The sequence below is a fragment of the Globicephala melas genome, chromosome 19 (genome assembly GCF_963455315.2).
Source record: "Globicephala melas chromosome 19, mGloMel1.2, whole genome shotgun sequence".
Classification (NCBI taxonomy): Eukaryota; Metazoa; Chordata; class Mammalia; order Artiodactyla; family Delphinidae; genus Globicephala; species Globicephala melas.
In genome coordinates, this window is record NC_083332.1 from 50,135,405 (window position 1) to 50,158,758 (window position 23,354).

Consider the following 23,354-nt stretch of genomic DNA (forward strand, 5'->3'; position numbering starts at 1 on the left):
ATTTGCATGCCTTCATACTAATTGAAAGGAATGATAAATTTAAGTTATGTTTTAGTGAAAATAAATATGCTATTTTTTTCCCCTTGGGGGCTCCCAGGAATGGAACTGAAATGTACACAGAAAGGACCAGTTTAAAGATGGGGAACTACATAAAAAGGAACGAAATTGGGTCATTTGTAGAGATGTGGATGGACCTAGAGACTGTCATACAGAGTGAAGTAAGTCAGAAAGAGAAAAACAAATATCGTATATTAACGCATGTATGCGGAATCTAGAAAAATGGTACAGATGAACTGGCTTGCAAGGCAGAAATAGAGACACAGATGTAGAGAACAAACGTATGGACACCAAGGGAAAAATGGGGTTGGGGGTGGTGGGATGAATTGGGAGATTGGGGTTGACATATATACACTCATATGTATAAAACAGATAACTAATAAGAACCTGCTATATAAAAAAATAAAATAAAATTCAAAAAAATATAGGAACTGGAAAAAAAAGTAAAGATGGGGAACTAAGTGGAAGAAGCATCATGGAAACAGAAAAACGTATGTCCCACATTCTTTCATTTCACAATGGCTAGAAAATACGACTGAAGTCAGAAGCCTCCACATAAAATTAGAACTTAGTGAGAAACCTTGAAAATAATAAGAGCACTATTGGTGCAACATCGTACCTGGTTAAAGACCATTAGAAAAAAGACCAATTTAGCAAATATTTACAAACCACTTCCCACAATATTTAAGTTATGACACCGTAACTTATGTATGATACCATAATGACAGATACAAGTTATTACACATTTGTCCAAACCCACAGAACGTACAGCACCAAGAGTGAACCCTAAGGTAAACCATGGACATTGGGTGATGATGTGTCAGTGTAGGTTCATCATTTGTAATAAATGTAACACTCTGCGGGCGGCGGGGGGGGTGATGTTGGTAATATAGGAGACTATGTATGTGTGGGGAAGCGGGTAGATGGGAACTTTCTGTACTTCCCACTCAACTTTGCTGTGAACCTAAAACTAAAATAAGTCTCTTTTTTAAAAACGTTAGGTTCCCTTTGATCATCACTGCCAATCTTGGTCTCCCTGCTGCTCCAAGGTAACGTGTGTTCGGTTTAACGTGTGTTCTTCCAGAATGTTCTCCATGCATTTATAGGCATATACAGGTACCACAGAAAATGCATAGCTTCATAGTGTGTTTTTGTTTGTTTGTCTTGAGTTCTTTTCTTGCTGTCATCTGACTGATAAAAGACCCTTGATTAAAGGTTAAGCGATCATTAAGATACTGACGGATAACACTTTGACCTGTGGCCCTTTTATACACCATTTGTTAAAAAAAAAAAATGACTCGAGTATAAGAAAAGCTACCAAGTTGCTAAGGATTTGGTTGAGTAGATAAAACTTGGTTTGTTACTTTGAAAGTGGTATTCGTCTGACAAAATTTATTGTAATTGTGGGTGCACCAGAGGAAAGCTTTTCCTTACGGCCAAAGGTTGGTCTGAATCCCCGAGAGAGGTCTTGCTGTTCTCCTGGTGAACAGACAATGTCATATCAACACTGGACAGGGCCACTCTGAGACCATGTGGAGCAAGACGAGAACAAGACCACCTGGGAACCGTGTCTGAACACAAATAAAAGCTGAACGCTATCCAAGCCCTAAAATACCAGCCATCCCCCTCTCCCAGCCAATATGAGTGATGGCTGCTTCTTTACCAACTACAGCTGTAGCCTCACTCTGGTCTCCCCCTCTCTCATTACGTTTTATTAATGTATCTAATCATAGAATTATCCTTGCTTCCGACAGGAACAAAACATCCAACCCGGAGCAAACCTCCACTTCCATGAACTCACATCAAAATCACCTAACACAAGTGCAAACCCTGTAAGAAGGTCCTTAGAGCAGCCTCTCACCAACATGCCCCAGGGTCCAGGGCGAGTGGTCTCCCTCTCTGCAACAGGCAAAATCTCACCTTGTTCACCCAAAAGTGTGATTCTGATGATCTTCAGCTGGGTGGTATTGACAGAGGTTTGCTTTAAAACTTTAAAACCAGTTATAAGGACTTTCCTGGTGATCCAGTGGGTAAGACTACGTGCTCCCAATGCGGGGGGCCCAGGCTCGATCCCTGGTCAGGGAACCAGATCCACGGGCATGCCACAACTAAGAAGTCCACATGCCGTAACTAAAGATCCCATGTGCTACAACTAAGACCTGGCACAGCCTAAATAAATAGTTTAAAAAATATTATTAAAAAATAAAATAAAATAAAACCAGTTATAAGATAAATAAGTACCAGGGATGTAACATACAATGATAAATATAATTAACACTGCTGTATGTTATCTATGAAAGTTAAGAGAGTAAATCCTAAGAGTTCTCAACACAAGAAAAAATATTTTTTCCAATTCTTTGATTTTGTATCTAAATGAGATGAAGGATGTTCACTAAACTTACTGTGATAATAACTTCGTGATTCATGTAAGTCAAATTCTTATGCTGTACACCTTAAACATATACAGTGCTATATGTCTATTATATCTCCATAAAACTAGAAAAAAGACCTTTAAAAACAATGGATCCTGCCCCCAAATACGTACTCATAGGTCAACCCTCCTTCATGATTGCTTCCCACAGTGAGTAGATTTAGTCGTCGCCTTTCCAAACTCTATTTCCCGTTGCTCTCGGTAACCACCGCTAATCTCATTTTTTCAGGTAACTGCCCCGACTCAGCTTACCTGTTCAACTCCTTGGCTTCCGGGGGCCCCAGGGACTCAGGTCCTCTCTATGAGGCTAGTGTAGACCTCCCTCCTCTCACGGGGCCCAGGGAGCCTCCAGGGCCATCCGCAGGGTGCTCCGAGTTTGCTGCCAAGCACTTACCCCACAGCTGGGGGCGCTCAAGTCCTCACTACACCGGGAAGCCCAGAGGCAGAAGGACTGGAGTTGGAAATGGGATTATTATTCCACGATTTTAAATGTGCATACGTGCATTTTTTGGTTTTACACAATTAGAATACTAACATAAATATAAGTTCTTTATCATGTCTTTTTCACTTAATATATTACCATTATTGGCTCCACATTGCTCCAAACTTTTTTAATTTTTAAAAAATTTTTATTTTATTTATTTTTTGGCTGTGTTGGGTCTTTGTTGCTGCACGAGGGCTTTCTCTAGTTGTGGCAAGCGGGGGCTACTCTTTGTTTAGGTGCGCGGGCTTCTCATTGCAGTGGCTTCTCTTGTTGCGGAGCACGGGCTCTAGGAGCGTGGGTTTTGGTAGTTGTGCCTCGCCGGCTCAATAGTTGTGGCCCATGGGCTTAGCTGCTCCGCGGCATGTGGGATCTTCCCGGACCAGGGATCAAACCCATGTCCCCTGCGTTGGCAGGCAGATTCTTAACCACTGCGCCACCAGGGAAGCCCCACTCCAAACTTTCTGAATTCAAATTTCTTGGAACAGACTTCAGCTAGCCTATTTGAGATAGAATCCCTCTTTCCTTTTACTCTTTATAATTGTCTTTTGAGACTATTTTGGAAGAAGAGTCAAGTTTTCTTGGGCAGCATAATCATTCCAAGGATTGTAATAAACATCATGCCAAAACTCTTTAGGGAAGGACTTTTAAAAGCTGATTTTAGTTGCCATTACCTATTAACTAAGCTATCAATATTAACCTTCAAGTTAATTACTTCAGGCCAATACCTCAGACCAAACTGGCATCACATCTGAAATGTGAAACACACCCATAAAATTTACCTAGCGATAAATCTGCTCAGCAGAAGTCTCCCAATATAAGCACCTATTCTTTGGGTGTGTGCCTTTCTGACCCATGTAAACATGTTGCCCCAGATACAGCTATCCTGTTTAAAACAAAATGGAGGAACTGGAGTGGTTTGCTCCCAGCTGTCTTGAATACACAAAATTCTTCTCAGTCAAGCACTGAGCTGCCAATAAAAACTTCTTTTTGTATTTAAAAAAGTTGCTCGTTTGTTTTTGACAAGGAAACCTTACAATATTTGTTTTTGTTACATTAAAAAGTCAAAGTAACATATTAAAAAAAACAAATAGTACAAAAAAATTAAAAATAAAAAGTAAAATTATTTTCCATCCCAAACCCCTCCAGCCCTATTCTCCGGAGAACATTCCTTTGAATAGTGTATCCTTTGAGAAATTTTCTATGCCTTTATAAATGTATATGTATATATCACTTAAAAAAACAGAAACAGGACCATACTCGATACAGTTTGTCAGTATGCTCTTTCACTTAACAATATATACAGCAGCACAAACACCCTGCATCCATGTTTTTCCAATGGTGACATAATAGTCCATTGTATGAACACATCACAATTTATTTAATCAGTCCCCGATTGATGAGCATTTAGGTTGTCTCATTTTTTTCCACTATAATAAACAATGTGAAAATAAACATGCTCATACAAGCGTTTTCGTGCATTTGTGTAACTGCCTCTGTGGAATAAATTCCTAAAAAGGAAATTGAGTCTAAGGGTTGGGTAGTGAACAGTTTGAGAGCTATTGACAAACTGTTTTCTAAGAAGGCTGCAGCCATTACCACTCTCACCTGCAGTATATAATGCTGCATGCTTCCCCACACACTAGCCAACATTTGTGCTTCAACTTTTTTATCTTCGCCAGTCTGATAGGTGGAAAAATGACATTTCCTGTGTGTGTTTTTGTGTGTGTGCCAGTCCACCATGAGTGCAAGGTTACTGCCATTTCTGAACATGGTGACTCAATTAAATAAATCAAGGTAGTAACAGGGATGGTTGATATTTCAAAAGTTTATCCTTATGTCTAAGAGTGATTAATTGGCTTTGCAGCCTAAATTGGAAAGATTAATTATATACTGAGCAGTGCTTGGGAGTCACTTCCTGATTACTCTTTTTTTCAAAATTTGTCTATTTTTTATTTTATTTTTTGGCCACACCACATGGCTTGCAGGACCTTAGTTCCCCGACCAGGGACTGAACTCACGCCCTCAGCAGTGAAAGCGCAGAGTCCTAACCACTGGACAGCCAGGGAATTCCCTTCTGATTACTCTTTGATCTTAAAATGTCAAGCTAAGAATTGAGGGAACTAACAAGGTGACATCAGGAATGATTACAATTTTGATTCAGTTATTTAGAAATATCAGCACATGTCATTTGAAATCATGCTAATGATGACAATGAATATTGTATGTGCATGTGAAACAGGCAGTCCTAAGAATAGGCTAATAGAAAAGGGAGTACAGTACATCTTCAAACTTTGCCTTACCTCTTCTGAATAGCTTTGGAAGAAAGTTATTACTGTCACTAAGAGAAATTTAAAATTCCTTACTGAAATTCATTTAAACAACCTTTTTATTTTAGAAGAGATTTAGACTTACAGAAAAATTGCAAAGATACTACAGACAGTTCCCAGACACTCCACACCCAGTTTCCCTATTTATTAACTCCGTACGTTAATATGGTACATTTGTCACAATGAATAAACCAATATTGATTGGTACATTATTATTAACTAAAGTTCATCCTTTACTCAGATCTCCTTAGTTTTTCCCTAATGTGCTTTTTCTGTTCCAGGGTCCCATCCAGAATGCCACGTCACATTTAGTTGTCACGTCTCCTTTGGCTCCTCTGGGCTGTGACAGTTTTTCAGTTTCCTTGTTTGATGACCTTGACAGTTTTGAGGAGTCCTGGCCAGGTATTTTGTAGAATGTCCCTCAGCTGGGATTAGTCTGATGTTTTTCTCATGATTAGACTGGGCTTATGGATTTGGGAGAGGATGACCATAGAGGTAAAATGCCCTATTCGTCACATTATCGTATCACACTGTCAACATGACTAATCACTGTCACTGCTGACCTTGATCATCTGGCCGAGTGACATACATTTATTAACTTTCTCTGTTGACATAAGCAAGGTTACAGGCCATGACGAATTGAGTCCTGAGGGTTTCCAAAGTAAATTGTGACGGCGAGGCTGATTATTAGGCAGTTAGGAGACCCCTCATTCTCTAGGAGACCCTGCCGAGGGAGCAGAAAGAACTCTATGCCAGAGCACGATGAACTTTGAAGCAATCTTGGAAATTCAGAAAAATATACTGTTCAAAATGACCCCACTGGGGTAAGCACTGTTACTCATACTTGACAGAAGAGGAAAGTGAGGCACAATGCCAAGGATACAGGCAAGCTGAGATGCAATCCACACATTCAGGCCACAGGGTCCAGGCTCTTAGCACTGTGCGTACTGCCTCACCAATGCTATCTTTTGTCTTAACTTGCATGTCCCAGATTACCCGTGAGACGGGGCATCTTTCCTTTGTTGTATTGGCTATTGGCCTTCTTTTCAAGACCTCATTTTGGACAGGTGATACAAAGAAGGAGCCATGAGGAACAGATTCAGGGTGAGACCCCAGAGTCAGAGCTGGCAGAGACCTGGAGGGGTGGCATCCCATGCTCAAAGTGGGGGCCCTGCTGGAGCCAGCAGCTGGAATCATCTCAGGGTATAATTTAAGCACGACCCTTGGTGAGGATCGCCAGATTTAGCAAATAAAAATACAAGATCTGGGACTTCCCTGGTGGCTCAGTGGTTAAGGATCCACCTGCCAATGCAGGGAACATGGGTTCAAGCCCTGGTCCGGGAGGATCCCACATGTCGTGGAGCAACGAAGCCCATGCGCCACAATACTGAGCCTGCGCTCTAGAGCCCACAAGCCACAACTACTGAGCCCGTGTGCCACATCTACTGAAACCTGCGCACCCAAGAGCCCGTGCTCCGCAACAAGAGAAGCCACTGCAACGAGAAGACCGCGCACCTCAAAGAAGAGTAGCCCCCGCTCGCCACAACTAGGGAAAGCCCGCGCGCAGCAACGAAGACCCAACGTAGCCAAACAACAACAAAAAATACAAGATCTCCACTCAATTTGAACCTCAGATGAACAACTTGTATGTTCCAAGTGAAATTCAAATCGACCGGGGCATCCTGTATTTTAACACTCCCCTTGGCTGCATGACCCCAAGCCTGATTTCCAGCCCTCCTAGATTCTGTGAGCTACTTCTCTTTCACTGATTATTCCCAGCTGTGGTAAAGTCGGCTGTGGCTGAACTAAAACGCTTTACACTGTGACTCTACCAACATGGGAAGACAAATGGAAGATCTAGAAGGCTGAGGGTTTCAAGAAAAAAAATGGGAGAGAAGACAAATTCTTTGTGTAAGAGAAAACAGTCCAATGTGCTTCATATGCAAAATGTCTTTCTAAAGAATTCCACTTAAAGTGTCTTTATAAAACAAATCATAACATCCACTTGCTTCCTGTATTTCTGGTACGTGCCTGATCCCCATAAGCTTTGGAATTTGCAACACCTGAAATAGTTCTGCCCCTTTTCCTAATAGGTGAGTAATTAGAGATTTACAGAAGCTCTGTGCCTGCACTACAGTCACACAGCAAAGCTGGGGTGGGAACACAGGTCTTGAGATTCACAGCCCCTATTTCCACCACTCCAAATTTCTAACCCAGAAGACCTTCGTTATAAGCATAGCGCACACTAAAATGCAAGATCATGAAACAGAAGGAATCATGTCTAATGAACAAGCATGTTTCTACAAAGGGTAGCACAGTGCCTGAAACCGAACGGATACTTGTTAAGTGGATGGGTGGAAAAGTAGAATCTGTCCTTTAAAAAAAAACTCGTTACTTAAGTTTTAATGTATTGAGACGTATTAAATGTTTGCCAACCCAAAGTTGATCTTTGAATGAAAGGACATAATGAGGTAGGTAGAGGGAATGCCATGATGTGTGAGAAATTTTCATACTAGAGGAGGTGATGGGCACGACTTCAACTAGCTTTCCTTTTCCGATGGCATATATCTGTTCAATCACCGGATCGATGAACCTAGATGAATTGAGGAGATCTTTCCTTTCACAACTGGAGAACCAGGTATAGACTAGTCTGGTTTAATCTTTATCGGCAACCTCATTTCAGTCTTAGGAAGCTATCAGATTCACCAAGTCTAGATCTCTGCTGCCACCTAGTGTTAACAGTTTCTCAGGTTTAAAAAGGTAGAAAGTCAGGAAGCTCTAGGCTCTGAAAAAATTTCACCTGGAATTCCTTCGACCATTTCTATTTCAGGATTTCCAACTCTATCAAAGCTTTTTGTGGCTAAAACAAGAAAGAGTATATTTTCTATTTGTACTGCACACCTATTTTACCTCTGTTGCGTCTGTGTCCAAAATGTTTACGGAAGGAAAAATGTTTGATTAAGAAACAGGTTGGCCCAAGCCTCTTAAAAGCCAGCAAGGTTTGGGAAAAGTGGGACATTTTCCTGACAGGAAAGAAAATCCACCTATTTTGGATACCAGTGTTGATCTTTTCTCCCTTTCTTCCATTTCTGATCTCCACTAGAAAAGGAAGAAAAACCACAGAGACGGTTTTGGAGGTGTTCTTCATCAACGATTCTCTCTAAATCAAGATAGTGGCAGAAGACAGTAATGTCTGGCCTGGCCCCAGGCCTTTAAACCAGAGTTACTCCCAGTTTGGACACAGAGGCATCTAGCAGGGAGGGCCAGCTTATGGAGGCCATACTTTCAATCTTCTGAAAGCACAGAGAGTGAGAGACAGTGCTTTCCTGCGTGGCAATCCAGAGCCGTGACAGCAAAGCTGAGCTCAGTGAGAAAAGGGACATCATCTCTATCCAATCGCTTCGCATCCTTTATACTGTATCTTGGCTGAACGTAGCCAAATAAAGACAGTACTAAGAGATTGTTACGAGAGTTGTGTTACTGTAAGAGGAATATCTTTAAGATAGAAGGGAAAGCCGGATACTCCTGTCTGTGCTTTTCCTACCTTTTTTTCTGTTAGTCCAAATTAAACGAATTTATCCATGGGCCTTCCCATACAGGACTTCCCAAACACTAACAGGCATCCCCCTTGGTGGCAAAGCTAGGGATTTCTGCTACTTGGTTCGGGAGGTAATAACCAGTCTTCCAGGATTAGTTGTACATTTTCAAAGTGAAGGCCGAGTTCACATCCATTTATCTATTCCTGAAAGTTTTGACTGCTTTTCAATCACAAGTCTTACTGGAAAATAATGATAACTGCCATAAGGGAACAGAGTCAAAGGACATGAGCTCAAGCACTGGGGGAACAGGAAAAGATTGTTCTCTGCAAATGGTGTGACTTCATTGAGGAACGTGACAGATCCTCAGTACAGTAAGTCCTCTACATACAAACCTTCAAGTTGCAAACTTTCAAAGATGAGAACGTGCCTGTCCCATCAAGTAAGTTAGTTCACGTGTCTGGCATACATTGTCACATACGTGCATCCTCTACAAGTGATTGTGCTTTTGTGTACTTTATTGTACAGTGCTGTTGCTGGGTAACACGAGGAGCTTACTAATGAAGACCTGATGGAATTGGAGGCCCAGAGAAAGGACGAAGAGAGACAAGAGGAAGTAACTGAAGAACCGAAGAGATTCACAACGGAGGAAATGGCAAGGGGATTTTCTTTATTTGAGGAGGTACTGTTAGTTTTTGAGGCACAGGACCCGAACACAGAACGGTACAAGAAGGTTGCAGCAGCCATTCAGAATGCAATCCAGTGCTACCGTGTCATCTATGACGAGAAAAAAGAGCTACTACCCGTTTTTTCAAGAGGGTAGATAGAATTCAGTCCAGCAAGGAACCGGAACCTTTGCCATCAACGTCAGGCATGAGTGAAATTGCAGCTTGCCCTCTGTCTCCTGTTGCTGGCGATCCTTCAGCTCTACCATCTCCCACCTCCTCTCCCTCCTCCAGTCAGTAACTCTTCTTGCGTGTTCACTCAATGCCAGTCCCTGTATGCCAGCTGTTGTGCTGTACTACTGTACTTTTCAAGGTACTGTACGGTAAGATTAAAAATGTTGTCTTTATTTGTTTTTTATGTATTATTTGTGTGAAAAGTATTATAAACCTATTACAGTACGGTACTATACAGCCAATTGTGTTAGTTGGGTTCCTAGGCTAACTTTGTTGGACTTACAAATTGGACTTACGAACATGCTCTCGGAATGGAACTTGTTCGTACATAGGGGACTTACTGTAAAAACCTGTCGACTTATCCCGTGGTGCCATTACAGCAGTGTCGATATAAACAAGTGAACAAGAGTGAACAAATTCCGATGTCTTTGGCCGCCTCCTTTATCCACCTCCCATGTACCTACTACACCTAGTTATTCAGCCCACTCTGCAAAGACGCTGGCATCTTACCTCGGATCACAGCCCAAGGTTAAAGCTCTGCTCTCACTGCACAGGATCCAGGTCTTTCTTATGACATGGTGTTTTGTGCCCAGTAACACAGGGATGATGTTCATATAAGCATCATCCAAAACAGTGCTTTGAAAACGTTTTGACCACAACCCTCAGGAAGGAAGGAATTTACATTGTGATCTGTTATACACATGTGCAGGTGTGTGCATATACACTGGTAAACAAGTTACAGAAAATAATGTTTACACTATGTCTGGTAAGTTCTGATACCTCTCTTCCACTCTGTTTCATTTTTTAAAATTCTGGTTTTTATCCACTACATTGATTTCACAATCTATTAATGGGTCCTGACCTGTAGTTTAAAACACAGCGATGCAGACTTCCCCAGTGGTGCAGCGGTTAAGAATCTGCCTACCAATGCAGGGGACGCAGGTTCGAGCCCTGGTCCGGGAAGATCCCACATGCTTCAGAGCAACTAATCCCGTGCACCACAACTACTGAGCCTGTGCTCTAGAGCCCATGAATCACAACTACTGAGCCCACATGCCACAACTACTGAAGCCCGCACACCTAGAGCCCGTGCTCCACAAGAGAAGCCACCACAATGAGAAGCCCGCGCACCACAACGAAGAGTAGCCCTCGCTCACCACAACTAGAGAAAGCCCTTGCGCAGCAACAAAGACCCAGTGCAGCCAAAAAAATAAATAAATGAATGAAAATTCAAGAACAAAACAAGACAAACAAAAAACCCCACAGTGATGTACAACACTTTCACATTCTGAGACATGGAGTTATATTTCTTAAGCTAATCAATTTGGAATTGTAAAATTCTAAGAAATAAATATAGGGACTTCCCTGGTGGTCCAATGGTAAAGAATCTGCCTTCTAATGCAGGGGACATGGGTTCAATCCCTGGTCAGGTAGCTGAGATCCCACATGCTGCGGGGCAACTAAGCCTGCGCACCACAACTACTGAGGCCGTGCGCCTCAACTAGAGAGCCCACACGCCACAACTACAGAGCCCACATGCTCTGGAGCCCGCGCGCCACACCTAGAGACAGAAAGCCCGCATGCCACAACTAGAGAGAAGCCCACGCTGCAACAAAAGATCCCTTTGTGCCGCAACTAAGACCCAATGCAGCCAAAAAAATAAAAATTAAAAATAAATAAATATAAATTTCAGTAGCAATATTGAAAAGAAGATGTCTCTTTCCTGGCACATACAAAATGGGAAGCATTGAGAATCATTCTGGAGAACTGGTGGATGCAGAGAAACATGGGTCAAAGCCTATGAAGGAGCCCAAGGGAAGAGTGGAGGCGCTTACGGGAACCCAGCCAACCAACACAGTGGCAACGGGAGACTCTCACAGCAATGCTGCCATGTAATTTCATTTTCCTTTGTTAAAAGAAATGATTAAAAAAAAAACTCTTGGGGTTGGGAAGAACCTTAAATGTCAAATTCTATTTTCTCCTGCCGGATGACAAAAGCAAATCAGCATTTCCTTTGAAAATGTGAGCGCTGACTTTGGTCCTACGCCAAACAGTTAATTTCAATTAGAAGCAGAATAAAAAACCATTCACTAAAATATCGTTCAACCTCATCTCTTTGTTTTTCAAGCGATGACTAGAATCTTATTAGCCAAGGGAGAATAGCTGGAAGAGAAATAACAAACAGAAAAATACATCTTAAGGATCCTTAAGTACATTACATATTTATAACTTAAGTATATTTTAAAAGGCCACAGTCCATCAGGTCATAAATGCATAAACTTATGTCACAGGCCCATTTGTCCACGGTCCTTTGGCTCAGGAGACTGTCCTTTGCAACCAAACTTGATCTCTCTGATGGCATCAGAAAGGATGCTGTCGTCTTAAAGGTAAACACGGCTCTGGAGGCAGGTGCTTTTCTCCAAGAAAACTTCCACCTGCCTGTGTCCTCCTCCACCGACATCCATGCCACCAACAGCCAACAAAAGAGAAGCAAAGGCTCATGAACAGCTGGCACCGTGTCAGCCTCTGAGGAGAACACATCCCTGTCTAGTTAGGGGTGGGTTCTGGAGCCTCTCTCCTGGCAGAGAGCTTGTCAACCGGCATTGACGGGTTCTCTGGGATTTCCCACAACTCCCACGGGCTGTCAGTTCAGAAAGTGCTTTCCAGCAGGCAGTGGCACCCACACCCGGTGGGACACACCTCCTGGGTCCGAAACCACTCCATCATGTGGCTGGTGTGTCCCCCATGCCCACAGGTCAGGCAGAAGTTGGACGACCCTCGCACGGCCACGTGGCAGATGGCGCACTGGAACGTGAAGCCTTTGCAGATGGCGCACTGCGTGCCCCTGACCTCACTCCGGCAGTGGCTGCAGTACACACCGAACTCTGGAGAAGGGTGGAGATGGCCGAAAAAGAGACATGGTGAGTTCAGTTCTGCAAAGGGGAACCAGGCATTGTGAGTAATAACGAGGTACTCATCTGGGGGATTCTGTAGGATCCTATTAGACCCCTGCTGTTCAATTTTCTTTTTTTTAATGGCAGAACCCCTTCTTCTACAACCTCACTAAGGAGCTGCTGTCATCACCACAGTGGAAGGGTGCGGGCAGAGGGTACAGCAGGCGCCTTGCTCCCCGAGGCCCTGGGTGGAAACCCCAGTGTCTGCAGTGGTCGAGGCTCCATCTCATTCCTCTTCCACCCCAACAGCTACAGATGCAGAGAAGGCAGTTAACAAATATTCGTCTGAAAGCACTGAAGGATCAGTCGACACTCAGGCAAGAGCTGATTGGTCTTACAATCTCTTCCCTACCTGCCTGCCAATGACCCAGCAGCCTAAGATGGACGGAGTCAGGCCACCACAGGGCTGCCCCAGCGTGGGGGAGAGCGGTTAGGACCGCCCTGCTCCGCTGGTCCCCGCCTGCCCCGAAGTCCCTGTCCGCTTCAGCCACGGCCCTGGGGCCAGGCGGCCCACGTTAACCGCCCAGCTCCCTTGCTCACGCCCTGCTACCTGGAGATCCTTCCTCCTCCCAGACCGCCTTCCACTGTGCTGCATCGACTGCAGACCTTCCCACGTGCTCTACAGGCTCTTTTGGGAACGGTCCCCTCACCACCTGGCCCTAACCAAACCCCGCTGTGTCTCAGCCTCCTCCGAAGGGAAGGCCGGCTCTGTCTTACATCCTAAAGATGGAGGGGTGGGAGGGGAGGGTGGCGCATGGCTGCCTCCAGACCGTACTCTCCTCTTGAGGCTACTGCTCCCTGGCTTCACCAGCCTTTCCCCTTTCCCTCTACTGTCATCTACCGACATTCTGGACACCCACCACTCCATGCCCTGAAGATTTCTGCTCTCGGTTCTCAATCTTCCCTCCACCTCAATCCTTGGCATCTTCAAAATCCACGCCACTAACCCTCTGCACACCTGGCCTCCCAGGTCACCGTCCTCTCACCTCTAATCCACCACCGTCTCTCATTCTATCCAAAGTCCACTTGCACTTCCATGCGATCAGCCCCTCTCTGGCTGTAGTTTCCCCTCTGACCAGCCTGAATCACACGGTTCCACTTCATAGTCACTTTTTTTTTTTTTTTTTTGCGGGCCTCTCACTGTCGTGGCCTCTTCCGTTGCGGAGCACAGGCTCCGGATGCGCAGGCTCAGCGGCCATGGCTCACGGGCCCAGCCACTCCGCGGCATGTGGGATTTTCCTGGACCGGGGCACGAACCCGTGTCCCCTGCATCGGCAGGCGGACTCTCAACCACTGCACCACCAGGGAAGCCCCACAGTCACTTTTTTGCAAATATCCTGAACTCCTTGGCCCCTCTCTCCCTCATGGTACCACCTGGCAAAACCTTCACCTGGATGAGCCCCATCCCTGGCCTCCTCCGCGTCAGCCCAGGAGCGTTCCCATGGGAAGGCGCACCGTCAGGATGCTCGTCTCACTGACCGCACCTCCAGGTAGACTCCTGGCTTGTGTGCAGTGGTCAGGCTCTTCCTCCCCGACTCCCAGGTGCCCACGTCACACCTCTGCCATATTCTTAAACCCTTCCCACATGCCTCTCTCTCTCTCACCCGATGGCCTCTTCCCTCCCTTCCCTAAGAAAACAGAAGCCTTCCAATGGGGGACACTTCATCTCAACACCCTCAATTCGTCACATCTCCCTCTTCTTTCACCTCCTACTGTAGAGGAAGGGTCCTGGTTTCTTTCTTCTATCAAAGCCAGCTCCTCTGCTTCACCACAACACGTAGTCATAAAAACGGACAAATAGAGACTCCAAATACATGGTAACTAAGGAAAAAATTTTATGGTAGTTCCTAGTTAAAGTAAATCCTGAGATAAACTGGTTTGAAAATTTGGGTTAAAAATAGCTATGTCTTGGGACTTCCCTGGTGGCGCAGTGGTTAAGACTCCACCTGCCCATGCAGAGGTCACAGATTCGAGCCCTGGTCCGGGAAGATCCCACATGCCATGGAGCAACTAAGCCCGTGCACCACGACTACTGAAGCCCGCGTGCTGCAACTACTGAGCCCACAGCCTGTGCTCTGCAACAAGAGAAGCCACCACAATGAGAAGCCCACGCACCGCAATGAAGAGTAGCCCCCGCTCACTGCAACTAGAGAAAGCCCCCACACAGCAAGGAAGACCCAACGCAGCCCCCCCCACCCCCCCCCAGAAAAAAGGTGTCTTCTTTCTCTAAGCATAACTTTTTAAAAAAAATTTCTTAGAGTATAGTTGATTTACAATGTTGTGTTAGTTTCAAGTATACAGCAAAGTGATTCAGTTATACATATATTCATTCATTTTCAGATTCTTTTCTCATATAGGTTATCACAGAATATTGAGTAGAGTTCCCTGTGCTCTACAGTAGGTCCTAGTTGGTTATCTATCATATATAGTAATGTGTGTATGTTAATCCCAAGTTCTTGATTTATCCTTCCCCCGTCACGTTTCCCCTTTGGTAACCATAAGTTTGTTTTCAGTATCTGTACGTCTGTTTCTGTTTTGTAAATAAGTTCGTTTGTATCATTTAAAAAAAATTAGATTCCACATATGAGTGATATCATATGATATTTCTCTTTCTCTTTCTGGCTTACTTCACTTAGTATGATAATCTCTAGGTTCATCCATGATGCTGCAAATAGCATTATTTTGTTATTTTATGGCTGAATAATATTCCATTGTATATACGTATCACATCTTCTTTATCCATTCATCTGTCAGTGGACACTTAAGTTGCTTCCATGTCTTGGCTATTATGAATAGTGCTGCTATGAACATAGAGATGAATGTGTCTTTTCAAAGTATGTTTTTCTCTGGATATATGTCCTGGTAGGATTGCTGGATCATACAGTAGTTCGATTTTTAGTTTGCTAAGGAACCTCTATAGTGGTTACACCAATTTACATTCCCACCAACAGTGTAGGAGGGTTCCCTTTTCTCCACACCCCCTCCAGCATTTATTGTTTGTAGACTTTTTGATGATGGCCATTCTGACTGGTGTGAGGTGATACCTCATTGTAGTTTTAATTTGCATTTCTTTGATAATTAGTGATGTTTAGCACCTTTTCATGTGCTTTTTGGCCATCTGTATGTTTTCTTTGGAGAAATGTCTATTTAGGTCTTCTGCCCATTCTTTGATTGGGTTGTTTGGGGGTTTTTTTTTGATACAGAGCTGCATAAGCTGTTTGCATATTTTGGAGATTAATTCCTTATTGGTCGCTTCATTTGCAAACATCTTCTCCCGTTCTGTGGGTTGTCTTTTTGTTTTGTTTATGGTTTCCTTTGCTCTGCAGAAGCTTTTAAGCTTAATTAGGTCCCATTTATTTATTTTTGTTTTTATTTTTATTACTCTAGGAGACAGATCAAAAAAGATATTGCTGCGATTTATGTCAAAGAGTGTTCTGCCTATGTTTTCCTCTAAGAGTTTTATAGTGTCTGGCCTTACATTTAGGTCTTTGGTCCATTATGAGTTTCTTTTTGAGTATGATGTTAGAGAGTGTTCTACTTTCATTCTTTTACATGTAGTTGTCCAGTTTTCCCAGCACCAGTTATTGAAGAGACTGTCTTTTCTCCATTGTATATTCTTGCCTCCTCTGTCATAGATTAATTGACCATAGGTGTATGGGTTTATCTCTGGGCTTTCTATCCTGTTCCATTGATCTATAGTTCTGTTTTTGCACCAGTACCACACTGTTTTGATTACTGTAGCTTTGTAGTACAGTCTGAAGTTAGGGAGCCTGATTCCTCCAGCTCCATTTTTCTTTCTCAGGATTGCTTTGGCTATGTGGGGTCTTTTGTGTTTCCATACAAATTAAAGAATTTTTTGTTCTAGTTCTGTAAAGCATAACTGTATATATTATGTAAGACTTTGCGTTCTCATTAAAAACTGATTAGTTAGTATTTCTTAAGTTTCCTTTACTGGTTTTATTGGTTTGAAAAGATTCAACATTTAAAATTATGAAAATGTAAAAACCATGTGTTCACGTAAACTGAATGATAATAACACGTCTTTTTAAAAGGGTTGTTCTTTGGCACTTGAGATAACTGTATATGTAAACTATTCTCCACTTCTATCTGGGTAAAATGATTAAAATGTCATCTTGCTGAAAAGTTCAATACATCATTAGTAATCATGTTTCTTTTTAGTGTGTCACTTAAACATAATTTCTAACATCCTTATTAACTTTAAGACCTTGAACTTATATTTCATTTAACTAACAAATAATCTTTAGGGGTGTAGACAATTTCTAAATGGATTTAAATTCCCAAAGAGAAAAAATACAAAAACACTAAGTCACTGAGCATAACCTTAATATTCTCTCTTGCCACTCATTGTTGCACATAATGGCATGACCACCAGTTAACAGTTGGTTAGAGTATGCATCCACTTTGGGTGATGCTGGTAAACATGCTAACTTTTGTCACTTTAGGAGGTACAAAGGGATGTGGAATGTGTTCAAAATCGCTTAGAAATGTACAATCTCCCAAGACTGAACCAGGAAGAAAAAGAAAATATGAAAAGACCAATTACCAGTAATGAAATTTAATCAGTAATTTAAAAACTCCCAACAAACAAGAGTCCAGGACCAGAAGTCTTTACGGGTGAATTCTACCAAACGTTTAGAGAAGGGTTAACACCTATCCTTCTCAAACTATTCCAAAAAATCACAGAGGAAGGAACACTCATAATTTATAAGGTCAGCATCACCCTGATACCAGAACCAGACAAAGATACCACACAAAAAAAGAAAATTACAGGCCAATATCACTGATGAACACAGATGCAAAAATTCTCAACAAAATTTTAACAAACTGAATCCAACAATACACTAAAAGGATCATACACCTTGATCAAGTGGATTCATCCCACAGATGCAAGGATTTTTCAGCAAATCAATCAGTGTGATACATCACATTAACAAATTGAAGAATAAAAACCATATGATCATCTCAATAGATGCAGAAAAAGCTTTTGACAAAATTAAGCATCCATTTATGATAAAAACTCTCCATAAAGTGGGCATAGAGAGAACATACCTCAACATAATAAAGGTCTTATATGACAAACCCACAGCTAGCATCATACTCAACAGTGAAAAGCTGAAAGCATTTCCTCTAAGATCAGGAACAAGACAAGGATGACCACTCTTGCCACTTTTATTCAACATAATACTGGAAGCCCTAGCCACAGCAAACAGACAAGAAAAATAAATAAATAAAAGAAATCCAAATTGGAAAGGAAGAAGCAAAAATGTCACTGTTTGCAGATGACATGATACCATACACAGAAAATCCTAAAGACACCACCAGAAAACTACTAGAGCTCATCAACGAATTCAGTAAAGTTGCAGGATACAAAATTAATATACAGAAATCTGTTGCATTTCTATACACTAACAATGAACTATCAGGAAGATAAATTAAGGAAACAATCCCATTTACCATCACATCAAAAAGAATAAAATACCTAGGAATAAACCTACCTAAGGAGGTAGAAGACCTTTACTCGGAAAACTATAAGACACTGATGAAAACCACAAAGCTGTCAAGTGTCTTTCCCTGAACACTGATTAACTTGGGGGATCTCAGGGAAGGAGGCACAGAATCACAGGTACAGGCTTTGCAGGTGAAACCTGGTAGAGGCGAAATGGATCATTCTTGGTTCCTAACAGACAAACTAATAAGGACAATAAAAATACTGCTGGTACATGGAACGATCAAATTATGATTCCCAAGGCTTTATGGAACCTCCAGGTGGAAGCTAACTCCAAAGGTTTAGTGTCATACAATTCTAGTTTGTTAATCACACAGAAGAGTTATGTGTGTTAATTAACACCACATTACACAAATGTAAGTAAACCCAGCCAAGTAAATGAGACATTAAATTAATAAACCAAAACAGAAAATTGCTGAATAAAATTCAGGTGGGCAGATAGGAACTGGGGGTGGGCTGCACCTTCTCTACCACCATTCTGACCTAGCGCCTCATACCTCAATAGAAAAAACAAAGACAAAAACCACCTTGCATATGGAGTTTTTTTTCCTTTTTTCTTTTTTTAAAGAATACTCTGTCTAGCATTATCCCCTCAAAATAAATGAAGCCTGGAGTCCTTTCTATAAATATCTAATCCCCTAAATGAAAACAACTTCATCCCTCAAATCTTGCTGCTGATGCGGAGTGACCCTTGCAGATGTGGTAAGTGTGAGAGGAAACTGCTGGGTTTCCACCAGGAGGAGACCAACTTGGCAACCCTGTCATATTCAATACCTGCTATTTCCTGTATTTGGGTAGTCTGACTCTTCCAAAGGAAAAACTTAAAGGATGAAATACTTAATGTTTTTGTCTGTGACTCTTCCACAATCCACACTCCCCCCTTCTTTCTGAAATTTTGTAGCATTGTTTGTAATGGTATTAGGACAGACTATTCATTCTCAAACATCATTTAAGTCTTCATGAGCTTCTGTTTCATCTCTCTGATTGGATTATAGACTTCTTGAATGACCCCCTCCCCAAACCACACCTTACAGTTCTTTGTCCAGCCCACAGAACCCAGCACGACCTTTATAATAGGAGATGTCAATACGTCTAACTGATTGATGGATTGACACATCAGTTATGTATCTCTGTGATTCATTTATTTTCCTGGAAACTAATTTTAAAAGACAAATTGCTCCAGGCCATCATTAATCTCTCCCTGATATACTTTCTTGCATGTAGATGCTCTGAAAAATATGTACCCAAACAGCATTTTCTGTCTGCATTTCTTTACGTACGCGCACCAAGATAATCCATATTTGGGGCTTCCCTGGTGGCGCAGTGGTTAAGAATCCGCCTGCCAATGCAGGGGACACGGGCCCGGGAAGATCCCACATGCCACGGAGCAACTAAGCCCGTGCGCCACAACTACTGAGCTTGCACTCTAGAGCCCGCGAGCCACAACTACTGAGCCCACGTGCCATAACTACTGAAGCCTGCGCACCTAAAGCCCGTGCTCTGCAACAAGAGAAGACACGACAATGAGAAGCCTGCGCACCGCAACGAAGAGTAGCCCCCGCTCGCCAAAACTAGAGAAAGCCCGTGCACAGCAACAAAGACCCCACACAACCAAAAATTTAAAAAAATAAATAAATTTTAAAAAAGATAATCCATATTAAAATAATCCTTGTTATTCAATGTATGTATTAGTATGTATGTATTTATATATTAGTTTGGTTTGTTTTTTTTAATTGAAACTATACTCGCACAACTTAAAGGGTCAAATTATTCTATGTATCGTGTTATGAAAAGCAGCATTCCCTTCCACTCCCACATCCATCACCCTCTAGAGGAAATTCTTAACTATTTCTTCTGTTCCTACCTCCCTATCTCTACACAACATGTTCATAAAGCTATTTCTTAATTGTCATATTTAAGCACTGTCTCTTGACCTTCCCCGGTGGAAGCTCTTTCACTCCCCAATCTCCCCCAGACTCATGTACCACCTGTTCCTCATCTTCCCCATGTGGTTCTATTATCAGTTGGTTGGATCAGTACTGTTTTCACATTATTTCTCTAGGTAAATATTATTCAAGCCAAGCCACGTACCATGATGACTTCCTTTCTTTCTTGCACATTTTGTTCCTCCTAGAGTTAGTCTTGTTTTTCCTGTTTGCTTAGTTACATACTTATTGATAATTCATCTCCAAACATCTGAATCTTCTGTAAATACACTGAATACTGAAATACACTATATATACTGAAATACACAGATTTTTTTTTCTCTTCTTGGAGACAATGCTCTGAAGCTCCAACCTGGACTGGTCTGTCTTCAGGTCTGTCACGTACATCTCCCTTCACCATCATCCCAACACCCTGGTTTCCTGGCTTGAATCTCTTTCTCCTCCTTGGATAGGCTGAAGGCCTACTTTTACACTTGATGGATAACTTGGGTACAGAATTCTAGGTTAGAATTCTAAGAGATTCTAAGAGGGTCATTTTCTTGAGAACAGGGAAGGCACTGCTGCACTGCTGTCATCTAGTTCCAGTATCTAGTTCACCGCTCCCGAGGAGTGTGATGCTATTCGTATTCCTACCCTTTGTATGTGACCTGTTTTCTCTCTCTGGAAGCTTCTAGGATCTTCTCTACATTCCTGGGTCTTTCCTCATTCGTATGCTAGCTACGTGGCGGCCCCTTTATTGGGAAATGTGTCCACCTTCTTTGGAGAATGAACTTCCGTTTTCTGCTGGGGGAGAGGAAGGGTGGTAACTGCTCTGCAAACTACGAGTGGGGATCTGGGGACCCTAGAAAGGCCATGACACAATACTCCTGTTTTTGACCTCACCTTCATGCCAATTGCAGAGGTACACGGTACCACTAATTCCTGAGCCACCTGGGGGTTCTGCCATGTGCGTTGCTGTTTTTCTGTCTGCCCGTTCAGGGCTCAGCTTTCTCCCCGTGAGATTAGGTATCACTAACCTATCTGCCCCACCAGGTCCCAAGTTTTACTGCCAACATTACTTCTCCTCGCATGGTTGTGTCTTTACAGAAAAGCTCTATGTAGGCACTTCGGCAGGATCTGGGAGAGAAAGGAAATCAGTGTGTGTTCAGTCCACTCTTGTATCTGTCTTTCATGTCACTCTTTTTTTTTTTTTTTTTTTTAACCGGTACGCGGGCCTCTTACTGTTGTGGCCTCTCCCGTTGCGAAGCACAGGCTCCAGACGTGCAGGCTCAGCAGCCATGGCTCACAGGCCCAGCCGCTCCGCGGCATGTGGGATCCTCCCGGACCGGGGCACAAACCCGTGTCCCCTGCATCGGCAGGCGGACTCCCAACCACTGCACCACCAGGGAAGCCCCATGTCACTCTTTAGAAAACATTTCTTCTCTTAGCTTCTTTCATAGTACAGTCTTGCTTTTCCTCAAAACTCACTGATATCTCATTCTAAGTCTCTGTTTCAGGTTCTTCCTCCAAGACTCAATCCCCAAGTCCTGGTTTCTCTCAAGGCCCAGAGTAAGTGGGCTCTCTTATTTGCTCCTCCCATCCTCTTCCTCCCCACCCCCCAGCTCCCAGGTAAACGCACTCAACTCTCACAGCTTGAACACCACCGACATGGGGAAGATTCCCACATTCCTAGTTTTAGCCCTGAACTGTCGTTTCAGCTCCAGACTCATATCCAACTGCCTGCATGACTTCTACAGTCTGAACCTCACCAACATTTCCAATTGTCCCAAACTGAGTTTTCAATTTTCTTCCAATCTTTTCTATTGTAGAATATGGCACCATCATCTACCCAGTTGCTTGAGCTGGAAACTTGGGAATCATCTAAGCTTTGCCTCTTCTCCTCAAGCCCATACCCAACTTGTTAGTAAGTCATATTGAGTCTACCTCTAAAATACATTTTTACTCCACTCATCTCTCTCCACCTTCACTGATGTCACCCAGAGACTAGGCTGTCCATCTCTCTCTGACTACTCTAAGAATCTTCAAATGGCCTTCCTACCTCTGCTTCTATCCTCCTCCAACCCTTTCTTCCTATAACAGCCAAAGGGATCCTCTTATAATGGAAACAAGAGCACATCACTTACTTTTCTTTTTTTTTTTTTTGGCCTCACCACACGGCTTGCGGGATCTTAGTTCCCTGACCAGGGATCGAACCCGGGCCCATGGCAGTGAAAGCACAGAGTCCTAAGCACTGGACCACCAGGGAAGTCATATAACTTACCTATCGATGCCCTTTGAAGTTCACCATTGGACTTAGAATATAATCCAAATTCTTTACCATGACTCTCAAGTCTGACTATCCTACAGTCTAATTTTACATCACTCTTCTCACTCCTTATGTTCTAGCCACACTGGTCTTCCTCCACTTGTTTAGAAGAACAAGTTATTTCCCCCACGGACCTGCTCCCTCTGCATGGGATGCCCTTCGTGCTGCTCTCTCGCTGCATGTGTGGCTCCACCCCATCCTGCAAACCTCAGCTCCTCAGAGAGCCTTCCTGATACAGCTCGACACATCTTCTAAGATTCTCCCCCGCTGCTTCCCTGCCCCAACACCCCTTTTGTTTGCTCATAAATACTGATCACAATTTGTAATTATATTTTTCTCTCCCACTGGTCTGTGAGTTCCACCACGGGAAGGAGTGAGTGTGCTAGCACTGTGACTGAGAGGAATTTGATAAACATTAGTTGAATCACTGAATAAATATCCCTACTTCCAATCAATATCTGAGGATTGTATGGAAAACTTCTTCCGTTACAATAAAAATGTAATCACCTCATGAAATGCCAGGGTTTTCAGAAGCTTGAAACAGGCTCAAAATGCTTCAGAAATTTCTGCTTATAAATGAGAAACTGGAACTTCATTCCAAGTATTATGTTATGGGCACATTAAATTATAGGACTTTTCAGAGAGTGACGGGAACAGAAAGAAATTCTTACTCACCGATTCCTTTGTGAGGATCAGGAGGGCAGGAAACAAACTTCAGCACTTCAGCTCGTTTCTCCCTCAGACCCCAGCGGTAGAGGATTTCTCCATAGCATTTCTTAAAGTCATCAAATTGCTGGGTATTGGCGGGGTCCAGAAGCCTGGATCAAATTCAAAATTCCGGTCAGTTCCTTTAAGAGAAACAAGCTCAAGGCCAAACAGCACTTAGTA

The 23,354-nt window shown here is 42.9% G+C and overlaps 1 protein-coding gene across 9 annotated transcripts in view; it reads right to left on the reverse strand.

The window, feature by feature from the left end:
* Positions 1 to 23,354, reverse strand: part of WDR59 (WD repeat domain 59) — a 124,575-nt gene that overhangs the window by 26,821 nt on the left and 74,400 nt on the right. For 4 of the 9 annotated variants that reach the window (XR_009559875.1, XM_060288287.1, XM_060288288.1 and 1 more), the window contains exon 26: positions 23,142 to 23,284. Coding sequence is in view for 8 of the 9 variants with exons in the window: in XM_060288287.1 (XP_060144270.1) it covers positions 23,142 to 23,284 (143 nt within the window). In the remaining variant the exon portion in view is untranslated. The other 5 variants (XM_030863352.2, XM_030863360.2, XM_060288292.1 and 2 more) reach the window with 3 other exon arrangements.